Source organism: Hyperolius riggenbachi, chromosome 6 (genome assembly GCF_040937935.1).
Source record: "Hyperolius riggenbachi isolate aHypRig1 chromosome 6, aHypRig1.pri, whole genome shotgun sequence".
Taxonomy (NCBI): domain Eukaryota; kingdom Metazoa; phylum Chordata; class Amphibia; order Anura; family Hyperoliidae; genus Hyperolius; species Hyperolius riggenbachi.
The window spans coordinates 316,694,057-316,715,904 of NC_090651.1; the positions used below are offsets into that span (position 1 = coordinate 316,694,057).

Here is a 21,848-nt window from a genome sequence, read left to right on the forward strand (position 1 = left end):
AAATATATAGTGTTAGCAGTGACTACAGACCGGACATTGAAATCTATTACATAGGGTTAGCAGTGATACAGACCAGACTTGAGGTGGAAAAAACACCTTGTGGTAAGCTGGGTAAAATAGCATGCTAGCACAGTAACTGAAGAATGGTTTTATTATAGTAGTACATTTTGGTTTAAACCCACTTTAAGTGTTAGGTGCAGTGCCTCCGTTTTTAGGCCTCTTGCACACTGCAAGCAAATCAGATTCAGATTCAGATTTTTAATCTGTTTTTACATCCGATTCCGATTCAGATTTTTAATCTTAACTGCATGCTGCGTTTTTTGATCCGTTTTTCTGTTGAATGTATTCAAGGAAAATCGGAAACGGAATCGGAATCGGAATCGGAAACGGAATCGGAATCGGAATCGGAAAACGGATTTGCAGTGTGCAGGGAGCCTAAGTGTGATATGACCATCAGCTCATCCATTTACTTAAGTTATTAAGTTACTTTTATTTTTATTGTAGTAAATAGTGTATTTTTGCTTTTCAGCTGGAGATCTGGGGTGACGTTCAGGTTTGGCGCCAGGCAGCCACTCAGGTCTTCTTTGCTCTGGGCCTGGGATTCGGCAGCGTGATTGCGTACTCCAGCTATAATGATCGCCATAATAACTGCCACTTTGATGCCATTCTGGTGTCCTTCATCAACTTCATGACCTCCATCTTGGCCACTTTTGTAGTGTTCGCTGTCCTCGGATTCCGAGCCAATGTTATTGCGGGGAGATGTGTTCAAGAGTAAGTGGTTTTGTTTTGTTTGTAGTTCTCTCCATTGGGTTGCTGCAGTACATGCACATTGGGTGTTGGTCAATGTACCTGAGAACATTGGGGAGGAGTGACAGCATTGAGTGGGTCTACATCCAGGGCGCAGAGTCTGAAGAGGTATTCCCAAAGTTCACCAGATGATTGCCTTGGCTGAAATGCCTCCTGCATTGTTGCACTTTGTTGGCCAAGGCTCACACTCAAAAACGTTCTGCTCAAACGTTTCACCTTTTTAACAAATAGTGTTGATGCTCAAATTCAGTATAGCTAATCCGGTACACCAGGATACTCCCGAATATTGCCATATAGCACTGAACAGGTGGACAGGGTTTTCAGGAACTGACCCCACGGCAAGCCTGTAGAGACGGTTCCCGACTGGGGGTTAGACCAGATCGAGAGGGGAAGCAGCCTTATTCAAGCTAACACAAGACTGTCACCCTTCAAAAACACTTCTCATTGTCACCACTAACTGCTGCTAGACACTCCAACAATTCCCACTCTGCTATCGAGTGGTCTGCACTCAATCCAGCGTTTCGTATTTGGGTCAACTTTGCGCTTAGGCCAAAATACGGGAACACCCCACACACAATGCAATCGCACAGTAGCAAGGCACAGTCCCAGCAGTACAATCAGGAACTGAACTTGTAACGCAAATTACACTGCAGTCTCTCTTTCTAGGACATGAGTTTCGTTAGTACATCAGAAGTCAAGCTTATTAAATATTTAATATTCCAGAAAAAAGTGGAACAGTGCAGAAAGGTAGATATACAAAAGATTTACAAAAAAACAAGGTAAAAATTTTTTATTAAGCAATTATAATATTTAGCGAGGAACGCCAGTGCATACCACTAAGGCTGCCTCCGAAATGACCACCAGCTCAGTGTGCAGCACCTAAATAGATTTTCTGCACACTTTGCATTCAATTCTGATGCAAATCCTATGCAAATCTGCTACTACTTATCATGCAAACAGGAAACTCAGGAGGATGGGCTGGGAGCAGCTACCTGACAGTTACATAGTTACAAAGTTAAGAAAAGGTGGGGGGAAAGGCTGTTCGTCCCTAAACACATGCTGCAATTGAATGGTTAATCGCACAGGCATACACCGCCTCTGCTAGACTAAAAAATGCATGCCCTGCATCCAAGACAAGTGCTAACATTTATTAAACTAGGAGGAACTTTAGCTTCCAATATGGTTTGCATGCAAAGTATATTATACTAGACACTTGCGCCACGGTGAGGCAAACCTCCGGGCAAGTGACCTAACCTAAATTTGCGTGGCACAAGTGTCTAGTATAATATACTTTGCATACAAACCATATTGGAAGCTAAAGTTCCTCCTAGTTTAATAAATGTTATCACTTGTCTTGGATGCAGGGCATGCATTTTTCAGTCTGGCAGAGGCGGTGTATGCCTGTGCGATTAACCATTCAATTGCAGCATGTGTTTAGGGACGCGCAGCCTTTTCCCTCCACCTTTTCTTAACTTTGTAACTATGTAACGGTCAGGTAGCTGCTCCCAGCCCCTCCTCCTGAGTTTCCTGTTTGCATAATAAGTAGTAGCAGATTTGCATATGATTTGCATCTGAATTGAATGCAAAGTGTGCAGAAAATCTATTTAGGTGCTGCACACTGAGCTGGTGGTCATTTCGGAGGCAGCCTTAGTGGTATGCGCTGGCGTTCTCCTCGCTGTTCAACCAAATGTAAGTTACACTTTTTTTTTTTTTTTTTTGCTTAGCTGCTCCCAAGGTTTTAAATTTAGGTTAGGTCACTTGCCCGGAGGTTTGCCTCACCGTGGCACAAGTGTCTAGTATAATATACTTTGCATGCAAACCATATTGGAAGCTAAAGTTCCTCCTAGTTTAATAAATGTTAGCACTTGTCTTGAATGCAGGGCATGCATTTTTCAGTCTGGCAGAGGCGGTGTATGCCTGTGCGATTAACCATTCAATTGCAGCATGTGTTTAGGGACGCGCAGCCTTACCCCCCACCTTTTCTAAATTATAATATTTAACATGTAAAATTAGCTGTTTCCCTCCCACACCAAAAATTACCCAAATACATTTTTTATTAAAAAAATAAATAAATAAAAAAACCAAAAACAACAAATAGTTACCCAAGGGTCTGAACTTTTTAAATATGCATGTCAAGAGAGTATGTTATTATACTATTTTAAATTATAAGCTTATAAATAGTGATGGGCGCAAATTGAAAAAATGCACCTTTACTTCTAAATAAAATATCGGCGCCATAAATTGTGATAGGGACATCATTTAAACGGTGTAATAATCGGGACAGATGGGAAAATAAAATACATGAGTTTTGATTACAAACTAAAATATATTAATTTCAAACTATAATGGCAAAAAACTGAGAAATAATGAAGTTTATTCATTTCTTTCTTAATCTTCCTGTTAAAATGGATTTAGAAAAAAATAATTCTTAGCAAAATGTACTACCGAAAGAAAGCCTAATTAGTGGCGGAAAAAACAAGATACAGATCAATTAATTGTGATAAGTAGCAATGAAGTTATTGGTGAATGAATGGGAGGTGAACGGTGCTGAACTGGTTAACATAGGTTGTCACCTTGCCAAATGTAATCAAGACCGCTCCAACCCTGGACACATTTAAATCAAAACTGAAAAGCTTCATGTTTAGTCTGGCATTTATAATCACATAACCTTTTCCCCGGTACGCACCATTATGCTCTGATCTGAGACAAGCTTACGCGTTTTTGGTCCAATGGGAGAAAAGCACTTTACAAATGTTTTGTTGTTGTTAAAGCCTTGCAGTTCAGGAGGTTGCCAATCCGCCCACTTTCATTAGCTGAATTTCCCTATGAGGTTTCCAGCTTGGTTCCCTAAAGTAGACTAGCATCGGAATCTGTGAATATCTCTTGGATGTCAGTGCTGTAGCAAACAGGTGGTCATCAGGGCTGTGGAGGCCCATACAAAAATCATCCGACTCTTCAGTTTATGAAACCACTTGACTCCGACTCCAGGTACCCAAAAATGACTCCTACTCAGATTTGCACATCCCATCATGCGTTTGAAGGTTCCCTGCTTGTTGCTCTAGTCACGTACAGTTTCCACCACAGGGTACATCTGCTGTGTTATGTCGACTTAAAGGGCCACTATCGCGACAAAAGTAGACAGTTAAAATCTGACTGAACCGACTGTTTTGCCTCATGGGAAGAGTTTTTAAACCCTCTAACTTAACTCACCCCCATAGTGGGTAAAATGAATTGCAGCAAAACACGAGGAAAGGTTCAATAATATTTATTGAGCTACAATCCTGTTATAATCATTTTCTAGGCTTGCAGAATCATAGTTTAAGGTTTAGTAATTATTAGTAAGCATGCATCAACTTTCTTTACCAAGTGTAGCAATATCACCCAAGTAAGAGGGGACTCCGTCAGTCCTCCGTAGGGGAAAACACCTGGCAACACAATCCATCTCGTCTGTTGGTCTCAGCAAAGTCCTGGAGTCCAGGCGTTTTCCCAACCTAATTATACTCCCTGAACCTTAACACAAGCGCATATTCGGTCGCTTTCATAGGCGCGTGATCACAGTACAAATCTATGATATCCGCTTTTGCGCAATACAGCACAGCCAAGCGTGGACACCCCGTTCACAGGCAATGATTCTGGCCTTTAAAAACCAGATAAAACCGGTTAGGACAAGATAAAGGTGGAACTGCAATGTAACAAAACATGTTCTGCTGGCCTGAAGGTAACTCCAGCTCGAGGGTAACTCCAGGGGCTCAAATGTAACTTTATTTATATACATCACATGTGTATCTCACCGACAGATCTGACAGGTTTTGGGCCAGTCCATCTCCTCATAGGGGATTCTCAGGGTTTTCTTTGTTTTCAACAGCATTTCCTGAACTGCAGTTTAACTGCCAAACAGTGGCGTAGCTAAGGAGCTGCAGGCCCCGATGCAAGTTTTACATTAGGGCCCCCCAAGCACTCTATACATAACAATTGATACGGCGCACCAAAACCTGCCAATGGCAACTACAGTGGCAGAGGTGCAAGAAGGGAATGGGGAGAAGGTGGTTTATGATTACCACTATTCAAAGTATCTATAGAAGTAATTATTATGATCACAGGACCAAAAGAGAGCTAATACTGTAATTGAGGGAGGGCCCTTCGGGGCCCCTTTGGCCCAAGGGCCCCGATGCGGTCGCTACCTCTGCACCCCCTATTGCTACACCCCTGCTGCCAAAATAGTAAGATGCCAGCCTCCCTACTCACTTGCGCACTATTTTATCAGTTAGACTTTGCAACCGCTATTCAGGAAATGCTGTTGAAAACAATGAAAACCCTGAGAATCCCCCATGAAGAGATGGACTGGCCCAAAACATGTCGGTTCTGTCAGATTTTAACTGCCTACTTTTTTTCACGATAGTGGTCCTTTAACTTGACATTGCTTTTGTCATATGCGACCATAAAATATTAATATGTAACATTCCCTGTGATTATATGCTTTGTCTTGTTTATAATAATGATACTGCTTAGTGATACTTTATAGATCAGTGATACTGCCTTAGTATCAGTGTTGTAAACTAGACTGTCGCCATGGCAGTTTGCCCATAAAACTTTCTGTGCAGCTCTCCATTAGGAAAAAGGCAAACAAATTATTGTGATCCTCATTCTGGTTTATGGCTGAATTACTGCTGTTAGGCCTGGTGCAGATCCGCAAAATGCTAGCAGATTTTGAAACGCTTTTTCTTATTTTTCTGTAGCGTTTCACCTAGCATTTTGCGAAGCGTTTTTGGTGTAGTAGATTTCTTATATTGTTACAGTAAAGCTGTTACTGAACAGCTTCTGTAAAAAAAAACGCCTGCAAAACCGCTCTGAACTGCCGTTTTTCAGAGCGGTTTGCGTTTTTCCTATACTTTACATTGGAGGCACAAACGCCTCCGCAATCCAAAATCTGCAGCAGCCCGGGAGTATGCGTTTCTGCAAAACGCCTCCCGCTCTGGTGTGCACCAGCCCATTGAAATACATTACCCAAGCGTTTCCACATCCGCAAGCGGATCGCAAAACGCTGCCGAACCGCTCTGCTGTGCACTAGGCCTTACAGCGGAGTGTGGCATCCCTACTTCCTGTGAACGGTGTCATAATAATCTTTTCCTGCTAACAGACGCTTCACTTCTGACAGACTCCCAAAACACCAAATATGAGCTGATGGATTTCCTAAATACAAGGCATTGTAAAGTTCAACTTCATAGTATAGGTGTCTGAGAGATCTGTGGGAGCAGCTTGCTAATCTCCTTGTGAGCAACTGGAGCCATGCCCCTACCTATCCACCGAGCCATGCCCCTACCTATCCACCCGACAATGGCCTCGATTCATAAAGCATTACCACTGACTTTACCGAGCACTTAGGAAAGTGTCAATTCATAAAAGCTGTTACCGCATGAAAAGCTGAAATTCCAGAGTAGTGAGGTGTCACAGGAGCCCTAGTGGCTGACCGCACTTAGCCTTCTAAACGGTGCCGGCGCACAGATCGTGCGAACTCTGGTCGCAGTCAATGCGCAGGAACCGTTAAGAATTAGCCGCAGACAACTCAGAAGGGAGCCTGTGAGACACGGGTGATTACAACTTCACCCACTGGTTCAGAGTAAACTGCCACCACCGCGGTTACCATGGGACCGTGGAGCCCACTAACTGACTGACTAGTCCTGCGAATAAAACGGTTAAACACACGGTATTCTGTCTAGCCAACAACAAACAAACAGTAGCGTATCTTCAGAGACCCGGGATCAGTTCTGTGTGTGCTGATAAGCAGGGTAGCGGACAGTGAATGACTTGGAGAAAGTCGTTTATTCACGCAATATAAATAATTAATATATACAGACAATTATTAAAATCACAATTATTAAGACAGTAATAGCCAGTATGAAATAAAAAGGGAGAAAATACTTATGGTTTGTGGAAATATGTCCTTGTGGGAAAATCATAAAGTTCTTGGTTTCAATCAGAGTTCAGCAGAATTCTTTGTTCCAGATTACAGAAGATGGCCAATCAAGATAGCCGCCAGCACATGTTCCTTTGTTTCAGAGCTTCATTCAAAGTTCAGCAAAATGGCCACCAGCCCTATGTCCTCTGAGCTGGCAGCAGGATGTTCTCATATGGATGGAATGGGAGGACCCGTTCCCAGGCAGCTCATTCACTTTTAATGGAGCTGAGATCAGAGGCGGGCTTCCAGAGTCGGCCCCCAGGCCGGACTATGGTAATCACATCTGGGCAGGGGCTTTAGCAACCTCATAATCCTGACATGTTCCCTAGGCAGACCTGCGCGGCCGGCACACAAATAATAATTACATATTCTCGATCCCCAGAACCTACCGATTAATATGATATCAAACTTGGGCATGTATATCAAAATACTCACAAGATCCGGACCAGCAGAAGGATATAACTCCCACAGCTCTCCGATGTATGGTACTTCTAAAACATGCATAAAGATCATAACTCTGTTTCCCTATCCTGGCTGAATGGTTCCGCTAAGTCTGCCCCCTGCTGGGATTAGCTTCCTTGGCTCTGAAAAGACTCCTGGTTTGTTAATTAACATCTGAGTGTTACCCCTCTGGCTTCATTAGCAAGTCACAGGGCACAGGCTTCATGAAAAGAACTCTGCTAAGAAAAGGACTTCAGCTGCCCCTACACACTCAACCCAGATTGTATCGATTTGAAGCGCAATCGATGCAGGGAATCGAGTGCGATCGCTTTTTCTTCACGGGCGGTTCCAGGACGCGCCTGCGGCCCCGCAACCGTCCGTGACAGCCCTCCCCCTTGTCTGCGGCTTAGCCACACCTCCGCAAGATGTGTGGCGGCGCCGCTAACCTGGCTGACGGGCCTCGAGTTGCCGGTACGGCGGGAAAACCTATTGGAGCCCGGGGCTCGGTTCCCCTGGACCGGTCGCGGTCTGCTACCCTCAGGGTTGACCCGACATGGACCGTTCTGGACAGGGCGTTTGCGCCACTGCAGTCGGACGTGGTGTCTGCCGGGACTGCTGACAACGGGCAGTGGGTTGGTTAGGTCAACAGCCAGCCCACGCAGGGTTCCCCTGCTAAGTGGCTGTGGACCTAAGGGAACCCCGCGGGAATCCCTGGACCTTCCCAGCTCCTGACAGACGGCACATGCCCTGCAGTAGTTTGCTACATCCCTGTTCATTCGGGGCCAATAAAACTGGTTCCGAATACCGGCGAGTGTCTTGCGGACACCCGAGTGCCCTGTCAGAGGATTACCATGTGCGGATTTCAGCACATGTCCCCTGAACGCACTCGGGACCACAAGCCATTTGGTATTCGCGTGGGATCTACCTGTAGGGGGCTGTACAGACTCACTGTACAGTCTCCCACCTTCCCAGTACACCTTGAAAGCGGCCCCGTCTGCGAGGGGCTCAGTGGCTTGCTGCCTGAGCACCTCCAGGCTTGGGTCACTTTGTAGTGCGGCTGAGAATACGGCGCTGTCAGTTTCAGTCAATTGGCTCATGTCACACGAGGCCAGCGGCTGAAAGGTCTCATCCCTGCGGTCAGAGGAGGGGGAGGAGGCCGGAACCCCCTCCACCTGTTCTGAGCTCGGGTTCTGAGCAGTGCAGCTGCGCGGTACTGCTAGCACAGGTACACTGTCAGAATGGCACAGACGGACATTACTCAAATCATCATTGCATGCATTAATGACATTGACAGGTATAGACATTTTTTCATTACAGACAGGTTGTACAGTAAACTCAGGTACAGTTACAGCATCATCACAGCAGACAGTCTGTACATCAAACTCAGGTGCCTTTGAAGCAGGCACTATTGAACCTGGTACCCTTGAACTGGGCACATTCAACCCGCCTCCCCCTGGTGCTCCCCCAAGTGTATAAAGTACCTGGTGGTGGGTGGAGAGTCCGTCTCCTTCCGTGAGCGACAAGGCGGTCGTGGCAGGTTCATAGTAGGACACAAGCTTGCCCAAATCAGTCCCCAGCAACACAGGGACTGGGAGATCCTTCATAACCCCAACAACCCTTTCGTGGATCCCTAATCCCCAATCCAGCTTCACTGTCGCGTGGGCTATGTGAACAAGGGTGCCCTCTACTCCAGTAAGGGCAAGGGATCGGCTGGAGCTGATGCTCTCCTTTGGCACAAGATGTGAGTGAACTAACGTGATGTCAGCTCCGGTGTCTCGAAATCCGGTGACAACTTTGCCGTTCTCTCTAACAAGTTGCTGCTGGTCGGTTCGGTCGCGGATTTCCTTTCCGCGTGCAAACAGGACGAAATCTGATGATCCAGGCTGTGGTTCGCTGGCGGGTTGCCTCTGCTGTGGGTGAGGTACAGGTGATGCAGATGATCCAGGTGCGGGTGGTGTCTGTCTCCGCTTCGGACAGTCGAATTTCATGTGTCCGGGCTGGCGGCAGTAGTGACAGGTGACCTCTCCAGGCGCTGCAGCCCTGGGTGCAGAAGCTGTGCTGGATGGCCTCTGTGGCTGACGGCTCACAGGGGCAGGAGGGTCTGCCGAGGTATTGGGCTGACCTCCTCTCCAGCTGGATGGGACAGTTCTGCGGGTATCAGCCACCCGGGTAGTTGCAAAAGTCTCAGCAAGGTCTGCAGCGACAGTGGATGAAGCCGGCCTGCGTTCTAACACAAACTGTCGTACATCAGCAGGGCAAATGTTCAGAAATTGTTCGAGGACTATCAAGTCCTCCAGGACGCCATAAGACCCTTTGGTGAGGCCTAGTGTCCACTGGCGGAGTGTGGTGAGCAAGCTGCTGACCACATCTCGGTACGAATCAGAAGACTTTTTCTGCCAGGCCCTGAACTTTTTGCGATAGGCTTCTGGCGTCAGCTGGTACTTAGTAATGATAGCGTCTTTTATAGCAGCATAATCATTATCCTTTTCCGCAGGCAATTCTGCGAAAGCATCAAGCGCTTTGTAGCGCAGCAGAGGTGTCAGATGTCTGGCCCACTGGTCTTGGGACAGACGATACTGACGGCATGCTTTTTCAAAAGACCGCAAAAACAAGTCAATGTCTGTGTCTTTTTCAATATTAGCAAATTTAAATTTTGCACTTACGGGTGGTGCAGCTCCTTCAGCAGGGAGGCTGGGCGGTGAACTCCGGCTGGCCTGTTGAACCTTTGCCATGTTGAGCTCATGCTGTCGTCTCTCCCGCGCCTCGGCAGATTGGCGCTCCCGTTCCTCTCGTGCTTCCATGTACTGCATGTACTTTTCCAGGTCAGTCTCCATCAGCTTTTGTAATGCCTGCTGCATTACCGGGTCAGCACCCATGGACAGTCCAGTACTGGCCAGTTCCGGGCGAGTACTGTCAGAAACTCTGGGATTGGGGTCCACACTGACATTCTCTGGCGTAACTGTTGCAACAGGGCCCGCAGGATGCTCAACCTCTGTACGCCTAGGATCTTCAGTCTCTGGTTCCCCTAGACTGTCAGATGGGCTGGTATCCACCTCAGCGGACACTCCCGGCTCCCGCAGTTGCTGGGTATCCCATCTGGACAAGTCTGCTATCAGGTCCTGTTGTTTCCTGCGGCCGACGTCAATGCCTCTCGCTTGGCAAAGATTTTGCAGGTCCGACAGGCACATGTTCTGGTAATTCCCGGACATTTCCATGCCAAATAAAATAAAACTTTTGGGGAGGGGTACTGGCTACACAGTCTCTCTGTATATATAAAAAATATATTGCCTTCCAGCTACACCAACGAATTAGTTCGTTTCTCGATAGCGCTAGCGCTATCGCAGATACTTTCAGTACAACACAGGTCCCAACCGCTGCCTAACACTGTCACAGGAGCCCTAGTGGCTGACCGCACTTAGCCTTCTAAACGGTGCCGGCGCACAGATCGTGCGAACTCTGGTCGCAGTCAATGCGCAGGAACCGTTAAGAATTAGCCGCAGACAACTCAGAAGGGAGCCTGTGAGACACGGGTGATTACAACTTCACCCACTGGTTCAGAGTAAACTGCCACCACCGCGGTTACCATGGGACCGTGGAGCCCACTAACTGACTGACTAGTCCTGCGAATAAAACGGTTAAACACACGGTATTCTGTCTAGCCAACAACAAACAAACAGTAGCGTATCTTCAGAGACCCGGGATCAGTTCTGTGTGTGCTGATAAGCAGGGTAGCGGACAGTGAATGACTTGGAGAAAGTCGTTTATTCACGCAATATAAATAATTAATATATACAGACAATTATTAAAATCACAATTATTAAGACAGTAATAGCCAGTATGAAATAAAAAGGGAGAAAATACTTATGGTTTGTGGAAATATGTCCTTGTGGGAAAATCATAAAGTTCTTGGTTTCAATCAGAGTTCAGCAGAATTCTTTGTTCCAGATTACAGAAGATGGCCAATCAAGATAGCCGCCAGCACATGTTCCTTTGTTTCAGAGCTTCATTCAAAGTTCAGCAAAATGGCCACCAGCCCTATGTCCTCTGAGCTGGCAGCAGGATGTTCTCATATGGATGGAATGGGAGGACCCGTTCCCAGGCAGCTCATTCACTTTTAATGGAGCTGAGATCAGAGGCGGGCTTCCAGAGTCGGCCCCCAGGCCGGACTATGGTAATCACATCTGGGCAGGGGCTTTAGCAACCTCATAATCCTGACATGTTCCCTAGGCAGACCTGCGCGGCCGGCACACAAATAATAATTACATATTCTCGATCCCCAGAACCTACCGATTAATATGATATCAAACTTGGGCATGTATATCAAAATACTCACAAGATCCGGACCAGCAGAAGGATATAACTCCCACAGCTCTCCGATGTATGGTACTTCTAAAACATGCATAAAGATCATAACTCTATGTTTCCCTATCCTGGCTGAATGGTTCCGCTAAGTCTGCCCCCTGCTGGGATTAGCTTCCTTGGCTCTGAAAAGACTCCTGGTTTGTTAATTAACATCTGAGTGTTACCCCTCTGGCTTCATTAGCAAGTCACAGGGCACAGGCTTCATGAAAAGAACTCTGCTAAGAAAAGGACTTCAGCTGCCCCTACACACTCAACCCAGATTGTATCGATTTGAAGCGCAATCGATGCAGGGAATCGAGTGCGATCGCTTTTTCTTCACGGGCGGTTCCAGGACGCGCCTGCGGCCCCGCAACCGTCCGTGACATGAGGTAAATTACCGACGTCTGTGGTGAACTCCTTCAGCACATGTCAGTAAATGTCAATTCATAAAAGATTAGAGCAGGCGGTAATGACGCACAGAATACCGCCTGCTGTGAAGAGGTGATAAGAGTGAGGGACTGTGTAAAAGCCAGCAGCAGAGCGATTGGAACAAACAAGGCTTCCCTGACTACCCCAGGCTGTGTTTCTAACCTCTTGGGTACCTGTTTCAGATGTTATGTCACATTAGAAGCCTGCATGTGTAAAGTTTCTTGAAGTTCTTCTAAGCTGTGGCAATTAAATTGATTGTTTAGAAAGACTAATAGACAGATTCAGGGCAAGCAGAGGCAGTATAACAATACATGCAGATCTAAAGGGAAGTTGGGGATGCCCCTTTTATTGTAATGCTGTCTCTGCACGGAGAACAGGAATGTAACAACTCAGCCAGCTGCTCATCAATGTATCAACTTCTCATTACCGACGCTTTAGTTCGGTAAAATACCGCATTTCTACCGCACCTGTGAATACTTTTATGAATTGGCACACAGAAGTCTAAAATACCGAATGTGGTATTTTCCCGCCCAGATTTTTTTACCAAACATACTTTTATAAATGATAGCCAATGACTGACAACTGAAACAGAAGCTGGTGTATAGTAAGCTGGGTTGGTATCCAGTGTGGCCATACCCAGGGAAAACATGCTCCACCCACCTGCCTGTAAGCCAGCCTGTGCTCTAGTGCAGTGGGCAATCTATGATCAGGTGTGGATTATACTTTCTTAGTGATTCTGGGTCACCATGACCTATCTGGGTACTCTGTAACAGGTCTTTGGATACAGTTGCTGTCTGTGCTCCAAAAAGAAATGAAACAATTTTTTTCTGCAGAGTTTTTTTTAGTTTTATTTTATTTTTTTATTTTTTTTTATTAGAAAGTATGCATAGGATGTCCCTAGAGACTTGCTGCTGACACTTAGAGACAGCAGACAGCGGAAAAATAAATTGTGATATGATGAATTGGTTGTGTAGTACGGATAATTAATAGAACATTAGTATGTATATGTATATATATATATATATATATATATATATATATATATATATATATATATATATATATATATATATATATATATATATATATATATATATATATATATATATATATATATAGTTTCTTAACTCTTCCTGTACTGGAAACAAGATTAGACTTGTGTTTCTGCTCCTAATGCTTTATTTCTTAGCTGTACTACACAACCAATTCATTATATCATTTTTTTTTTCCGCTTCAGTGTCTCTTTAAAGAGACTCCGTAACAAAAATTGCATCCTGTTTTTTATCATCCTACAAGTTCCAAAAGCTATTCTAATGTGTTCTGGCTCACTGCAGCACGTTCTACTATCACCATCTCTGTAATAAATCAACTTGTCTCTCTCTTGTCAGACTTGTCAGGCCTGTGTCTGGAAGGCTGCCAAGTTCTTCAGTGTTGTGGTTCTGCTATGAACTCCCCCATCCAGGCCCCTCTCTGCACACTGCCTGTGTGATATTTAGATTAGTGCAGCTTCTCTCTGTTCTATTATCTTTTACAAGCTGGATAAATCCTCCTCTGAGCTGGCTGGGCTTTCACATACTGAGGAATTACATACAGGCACAGCTGTCTGCACTCTGCAGGAAGAAATAGCCTGACACATCAGTGGAAGATAGCTGCAGGGGAAAAGAAACACACAAATGATCTCTTGAGATTCAAAAGGATGGCTGTATACAGCCTGCTTGTGTATGGATGTATTTTCTATGTGTGGACATACTGTACATCAATCTATTTCCTGTTTTGGTGGCCATTTTGTTTGTTTATAAACAAACTTTTTAAAACTGTTTTAAACCACTTTTAATGCGGCGAGGAGCGGCGAAATTGTGACAGAGGGTAATAGGAGATGTCCCCTAACGCACTGGTATGTTTACTTTTGTGCGATTTTTAACAATACAGAATCTCTTTAAAGCAGTAGGATCAGCCATACTATTCCAGGGAAAAAAAACACTGAGGGCTGGTGCACACCAAAACCCGCTAGCAGATCCGCAAAACGCTAGCAGATTTTTAAACGCTTTTTTTTATTTTTATGAGGCGTTTTGCTAGCGTTTTGCGGATTGCTGCTGCGGTTTTCAGTATAGTAGATTTCATATATTGTTACAGTAAAGCTGTTACTGAACAGCTTCTGTAACAAAAACGCCTGCAAAACCGCTCTGAACAGGCGTTTTTCAGAGCGGTTTGCGTTTTTCCTATACTTAACATTGGGGCAGAAACGCATCCGAAATCCAAAAAATGCCTCACCCAGGCATTTTTCGTTTCTGCAAAACGCCTGCCGCTCTGGTGTGCACCACCCCATTGAGATACATTGACCAAGCAGATCCGCAGCCGCAAGCGGATCTGAAAACGCGGAAAAAGCCGCTCGGTGTGCACCAGCCCATATAGAAGTAGATAAATACTTGATCTACTTACATAGCACATGTATTGTACTGTCCACGTTTTGATTTCAGTGAATGTTATATAGTAAATGACGAGAATTATGTTCCTGGTGGGGGCCATGTCTTTTGCCCTCAGTAAAGGCTAACTCGTGATGTCATTTCTGCCCTTTACTTTTTTTCTTGTCTCTTCCAATCACTGAGTCACCTCAGCTTTGCTTGTAAACACAAGTGAGTAGGGGATTAGGTTTCAGATAAGCAGCTGGCAGGGAAATAAAGGGAAGAGGAGGAATAGATTATAGATAAAACGAACCCCCAGCATGCAATTCTTTGGCACGACTACTAAAGAGCCAGTGCTCCTAAGGTATATGATAATTCCAAATCATAACAGCAGAAAACGTTTTGAATGCAGGATTAGCATCTTATATCACTTAATACACTTAGACCAGTTGCTGTTGAAATTTGATTTTTATGGTGACTATACCGCTTTAAGGCCTGTAACCACCATGCGTTTTTTTACAGCAATATTTTGCGGCATGGTTTACAAAGCTTTGTTAAACGATGTTGCACGGTGCAACCACACCACGGCGGATCCAATCGCAAATGATCGTTCCAATCGTATTAGATTTCTACCAAAAGGGTAAATGGAGTGGAATTTGATTTAATAGCACATATGCTGGACTAATGCATATAATTCTTTCCCAGGAATTTGCCGAAAATCATGGACTTGGTTGGCAATGGCACTTTAATGAACAGCCTAATTCCAGAGGAGAACCTGACCAGTGTGCAGTACAGCCAGTGGTATACGGTAACCAACCGCACCGTCCCTCTGATGAACTACGGCATTGAGAACTGTCGGGTGGAGGATGAGATGAACAAGGTGTGTAAGCATCATGCGACTTGATGATGAGATCTGGACATATCTGCACAGTCATTGGCTAAACTCCCTGACCTGTCTCCTTTTGTGATCTAACAGGGTGCAGAAGGCACAGGCTTGGCATTCATTGTGTTCACCGAAGCCATGACTCAGTTACCTGCTTCCCCATTCTGGTCTCTGCTGTTCTTCCTGATGTTGCTCAATCTTGGCCTGAGCACCATGTTTGGGAACATGCAGGGAATCATCACCCCTCTGCTGGATAATTTCCCACTGCTGCGCAAGAAGAAAACTCTGTTCACAAGTAAGGCTGGCTGTTAGGCGTTCAGCCATTTCAGGCTTGTTTCATGAAAATGTTAATTCTGAAAATCGTATTTTTTAATTCTGGGTAATTCAAGTCTGTCAGGAACCGGCCCGCGGCACGCCTGCGTATACGGTTCCCGACTGCGGGTTTGACCAGATCGAAAGGGGAAGCAGCCTTAGTCAAGCTAAAACAAGGCTGTGACCCCTCAGAACACTTCTCACTGCCACCACTAGCTGTTGCTAGACACTTCCACTCTGCTGTTGAGTGCTCAGCGCGCAATCCGCGTTTTCGTATTCGGGTCAGCTTTGCGCTTTAGGCCGAATACGGGAACGCCACGCACACACACGCACAATTGCAATCTTACACTGTAGTGAAGCAAAACCACTAACAGTCGTTCCAAACGATACTGTTAGCCACTCTGCTGTCTAGCTACTCGCACTGGCGTTTTCGTACGTTGGGTCAGCTGCGCGCTTTAGGTCAACCTATGACAAACGCCCCACACACAATGTAATTACAATCTTATACGGTAGGGTTGCTCAATCATACAATCAGGCATGGACTTATACACAGTTCCACTTCAGTCTCTTTTAGGCTATGAGTTTTTTTAGTTTAGTACAGCAGAAGTAAAACTTATTAAATAACGATTTAATATTCCAGGAAAAAAAGTGGAACAATGCAGAAAATAATATATACAAAAGATTTACAAAAGCAGTAAAAGTTGCAAGGATAAAAGTCACAAAGATACAAGTTACAAAGCTACACACAAGACAAGTTTCAAAAAAGGAAAAACGTTACCAGCATATCGATCTGGGCGTTGTTTGCGGGAGGACGCAACTTCTGGTCAGGAACCAGGTTAGTCCTAGCAATGTGCTATCTCCAAAGACTACAAGTTGTGACTGTCCTAGCTGCTGTTTTTATAGTCCCAAGTGTTGCCCCGGGCAAAGAATGTTTCATCCCACAATCTAATGCAATTTCCCAGCTTGTCATATCCTTCCTTTGATATGCGACCTTCAAAGCTTTCCTGTGTTAGTGTCTGATCCGTTCAGAGATTTCAGAACACCTCCACAACCCCAATTTCCACAGGTAAAAGTCTATACATCACAAGATTGTGTTTTGGGTGAAGCTTCCTGGCTGTTATATGTAAACTCCTGGCTCAGACTGGTGTGAGCTGTGTCAAAGCATACTGCAGCCAGTCCAGGTGACAATTGCTCCCAAGCACAATATACCTCTAAAACAGTATTCAGACAACAGGGTCAGACCACTTGTATAGGCTTCAAAGCAACTGTCTGTTTCCTAATTACCTGTTTCTGGCTGTCCAGAGGAACTGTATGCTAATGTCCAAGCCCCCTGCTTCCAGAGGAATTAAATGCAAATGTAGGTCTATTGACCCACACACACAATCACATTAACAGTCCATGAAGCTAGCCTGGCATATCTACACCTTTGACATAATACACAGCAGATAGAAAAATGATAGAATATGTTCCTGTATTATCCCAACATCATAACTAGCTGCTATATTATGACAAAGTCCTACCCCACAGAGCCCCATGAATCCATGCCTTGCACTGATGAGGACCAACCATTCAGAAACAGTCTGTATGCATGTTGGACTATTGAGGTTCTGTAATATTAACAAGCTGACACATCATTGCATTCCAGCGGTTCTGGAGGTGTGTTTGGCTTTTAGGGACAATAAAGGGATGATTTGCATATATTCAGCAGTGATGCATTGTGGGAGACATCATATGCTCACTCCATCCTGAATAATGGCAAACACCTTCTGTTTTAAGAAGGCACATTTTTGTTTTTTATGATCAGAGTGACGATTTTATATTATTCATTGATTGTAAAGCCTAAATACAGTCGACAATGTGTTTTATAGTGGGAACACACGATGCAGTTTCCAATGTCTGATCTGCTCCCATTTGATAATGAGATTGATTTTCTGAAGTTATCACAGGAAAATTTATCACGTTATCGATTGGGAGAAGTTTGGACATGTACACATGATGCAACTTCCTGTCAGCTTACCCGGCATTTGAATGGGAAATTGCATGGTGTGTACTAGAGTTGGGCCGAACCTCCGATTTTAGGTTCGCGAACTTCCGCGGAAGGTTCGGTTCGCGTTAAAGTTCGCGAACCGCAATAGACTTCAATGGGGATGCGAACTTTGAAAAAAAAAATAATTATGCTGGCCACAAAAGTGATGGAAAAGATGTTTCAAGGGGTCTAACACCTGGAGGGGGGCATGGCGGAGTGGGATACATGCCAAAAGTCCCGGGGAAAAATCTGGATTTGACGCAAAGCAGCGTTTTAAGGGCAGAAATCACATTGAATGCTAAATGACAGGCCTAAAGTGCTTTCAAACATCTTGCATGTGTATACATCAATCAGGTAGTGTAATTAAGGTACTGCTTCACACTGACACACCAAACTCACCGTGTAACGCAGCGCAAACAGCTGTTTGTGTAGTGACGGCCGTGCTGGACTGGTGCGCACCATGGCGAGAGTGGAGGTTTTGGTGGCTTTACAGCCCATATGGTCGCCTGGCTGATGTAGCTGAATGACAGAACAGTGACTGTCCAGCTGATCAAATTTGGTCTGACCACAATGAGGCAACGACCTTATTATCGTGGGTGTGCCCCCCGAGACACTCATCTAGGCGCCGGTCATTGCTTCATTGTGATACGCAAGCCCCTTCACCACGGCAAGGTAATGATCACGAAGGGGAATGGGCGCATGTACATGCCTTTTCTTTTGTTGTTGCAGCTGCCCGCAGTGCAGCCAGAAAAATTAGGCAGTCATGTACACACACCAGAAAAATTATTACAGCGGCCGCTGCTAGCAGCGGCCTAAAAAATTCAGCAATCCGCCTGGAGTCCCGGACCCTGTTGGTGGTGGCGGAGAAGGTAGTCAAGCGGCCTGCAGGCAGACATGCTGTGTGGAGGGACTGGGAGCGACTTAGTCTTCTTGGGGCAGGCCAGGCAGCCAGTCACACGGCGTGCAGGCAGAGATGCTGTGTGTGCGGGGACTGACTTAGTCTTGGGGCGGGCAGCAGCCCTCCGGGATCCATGCCTCATTCATTTTGATAAAGGTGAGGTACTTAACACTTTTGTGACTTAGGCGACTTCTCTTCTCTGTGACAATGCCTCCAGCTGCGCTGAAGGTCCTTTCTGACAGGACGCTTGCGGCAGGGCAGGAGAGAAGTTGGATGGCAAATTGGGACAGCTCTGGCCACAGGTCAAGCCTGCGCACCCAGTAGTTCAAGGGTTCCTCATCGCTGTTCACAGCAGTGTCTACATCCACACTTAAGGCCAGGTAGTCGGCTACCTGCCGTTCCAGGCGTTGGTGGAGGGTGGATCCGGAAGGGCTACGGCGAGGCGTTGGACTAAAGAACGTCCGCATGTCCGACATCACCATGAGATCGCTGGAGCGTCCTGTCTTTGACTGCGTGGACACGGGAGGAGGATTAGTGGCAGTGGTACCTTGCTGGCGTTGTGCCGTCACATCACCCTTAAAGGCATTGTAAAGCATAGTTGACAGCTGGTTCTGCATGTGCTGCATCCTTTCCACCTTCCGGTGAGTTGGTAACAGGTCCGCCACTTTGTGCCTGTACCGAGGGTCTAGTAGTGTGGCCACCCAGTACAGCTCATTCCCCTTGAGGTTTTTTATACGGGGTTCCCTCAACAGGCAGGACAGCATAAAAGACGACATCTGCACAAAGTCGGATCCAGTACCCTCCATCTCCTCTTGCTCTTCCTCAGTGACGTCAGGTAAGTCAACCTCCTCCCCCCAGCCGCGAACAATACCACGGGAAGGTTGAGCAGCACAAGCCCCTTGCGATGCCTGCTGAGGTTGTTCTCCTGCCGCTGTCCCCTCCTCCTCCTCCTCCCCCAAAGAAACACCTTGCTCATCATCCTCTGAGTCTGACTCGTCTTCTGCACACGACTTCTCTTCTTCCTCCTCCTCCCCCCTCTGTGCTGCCGCAGGTGTTGAGGAAACAGCTGGGTCTGATGAAAATTGGTCCCATGCCTGTTCCTGCCGTAACGGTTCCTGGTCACGCTCATTCACAGCTTCATCCGCCACTCTACGCACAGCACGCTCCAAGAAGTAAGCGTAGGGAATTAAGTCGCTGATGGTGCCCTCACTGCGGCTCACCAGGTTGGTCACCTCCTCAAACGGCCGCATGAGCCTGCATGCATTTTCCATCAGTGTCCAGTTGTCGGGCCAGAACATCCCCATCTTCCCAGACTGTTTCATTCTACTGTAGTTGTAGAGGTAGTGGGTCACGGCTTTCTTCTGTTCTAGCAGGCGGGAGAACATGAGCAGGGTCGAGTTCCAGCGAGTCGGGCTATCGCAAATGAGGCGTCTCACCGGCATGTTGTTTTTGCGCTGAATTTCCGCAAAGCGTGCCATGGCTGTGTAAGACCGCCTCAAATGCCCACAGAACTTCCTGGCCTGCTTCAGGACATTCGCTAAGCCAGGGTACTTTGCCACAAATCTTTGAACCACTAGATTCATGACATGTGCCATGCAGGGTATGTGTGTCAGCTTCCCCATATGCAAAGCGGCAAGCAGATTGCTGCCGTTGTCGCACACCACGTTGCCTATCTCCAGGTGGTGCGGGGTCAGCCACTCATCCACCTGTTTCTTAAGAGCAGCCAGGAGAGCTGCTCCAGTGTGACTCTCCGCTTTGAGACAAGACATGTCTAAGATGGCGTGACAGCGTCGTACCTGGCATGCAGCATAGGCCCTGCGGAGCTGGGGCTGTGTAGCTGGAGAGGAGAACTGCCACTCAGCCAAGGAGGAGGAGGACAGCGAAGAGCGTGTAGCAGGAGGAGAGGAGGTGGCAGGAGGCCTGCCTGCAAGCCGTGGAGGTGTCACAATTTGGTCCGCTGCGCCCTGCTTGCCATCGTTCACCACCAGGTTCACCCAATGGGCTGTGTAGGTAATGTAGCGGCCCTGCCCGTGCTTGGCAGACCAGGCATCTGTGGTCAGGTGTACCCTTGACCCAACGCTCTTCGCAAGAGATGACACCACTTGCCTCTCAACTTCACGGTGCAGTTGGGGTATGGCCTTTCTCGAAAAATAAGTGCGGCCTGGCATCTTCCACTGCGGTGTTCCGATGGCCACAAATTTACGGAAGGCCTCAGAGTCCACCAGCCGGTATGGTAACAGCTGCCGAGCTAACAGTTCCTCCACGCCAGCTGTCAGACGCCGGGCAAGGGGGTGACTGGCCGAAATTGGCTTCTTCCGCTCAAACATTTCCTTCACGGACACCTGACTGCTGCTGTGGGCAGAGGAGCAGGAACCGCTCAAGGGCAGAGGCGGAGTGGAGGAGGGTGCCTGTGAAGGTGGAAGGGAGAAAGCGGCAGAAGCAGATAATGCACCTGATGGAGGAGGAAGAGAAGGAGGGTGGCTTTGCTTTTGTGTGCTGCTGCTGCTTTTGCTCAGGTGGCCATCCCATTGCTGTTTGTGCCTTTTCTCCAGGTGCCTTCGTAAGGCACTTGTCCCTACGTGAGTGTTGGCCTTTCCACGGCTCAATTTTTGTTGGCAGAGCGAACAGATGGCTTTGGTCCGATCTGAGGCACACACATTAAAAAATTTCCACACCGCTGAGCCACCCTGGGATGTGGGCACTATGGGGACCTCAGCAGCTGATGCTGAAGGGCAAGTTGGCTGGCTGTACATAGGTGGCGATACATGGTGCCGGACTCTGCCACCAGCTGTTTCTGACGAAGAGCTGCCCCAGCTTCTTTCAGCAACTTCTCTCCTCCTACTACTCTCTGACTCCCCCTCTGAACTGTCCCCCTCTTCATCTCCTCTATTGGGAACATACAGAGGATCCCTATTACCGTCATCATCGTAGTCATCCTGCCCAGCTTCGCTTGCCTCAGACAAATCCAAACTTGCACCATCAGTAGGTCCTTCATCCTCCTGACACGTTACATCCATAGTGTTGCCGCGTAACTCAGACATATTAGCTGGTGAAAATTCATCTGGCTGTAACAACAATGGCTGTGCATCAGTGATTTCAACACTAAATAATTCTTGCGAAGTGTCAAATGCAGCGGAAGTGGTGCTAGTAGTAGCGCTGGTGGCTGAGCAAGATGAGGTGTTCTGTGTCGCTAAATACTCAACCACGTCCTGACAATCTTGGGAGGTGATGGGACGTGCCTTCTTCCGAGCACTGTACTGTGGGCCAGGTCCACACGAAATTACATTTACACGACCTCGCGCAGACCTGCCGGGTGGCCTTCCTCTGGCTCTGGCACTACCTCTTCCTCTACC

The 21,848-nt window shown here is 46.7% G+C and overlaps 1 protein-coding gene across 4 annotated transcripts in view; it reads left to right on the top strand.

Moving 5' to 3' along the window:
* LOC137521707 (sodium-dependent neutral amino acid transporter B(0)AT2-like) overlaps positions 1-21,848 on the top strand; it is a 139,793-nt gene that overhangs the window by 104,993 nt on the left and 12,952 nt on the right. For all 4 annotated transcript variants that reach the window (XM_068241345.1, XM_068241343.1, XM_068241344.1 and 1 more), the window contains exons 7-9: positions 530-771; positions 15,082-15,256; positions 15,353-15,554. In XM_068241345.1, coding sequence (XP_068097446.1) covers positions 530-771; positions 15,082-15,256; positions 15,353-15,554 — 619 coding nt within the window. The remainder of the gene's footprint in view (positions 1-529; positions 772-15,081; positions 15,257-15,352; positions 15,555-21,848) is intronic.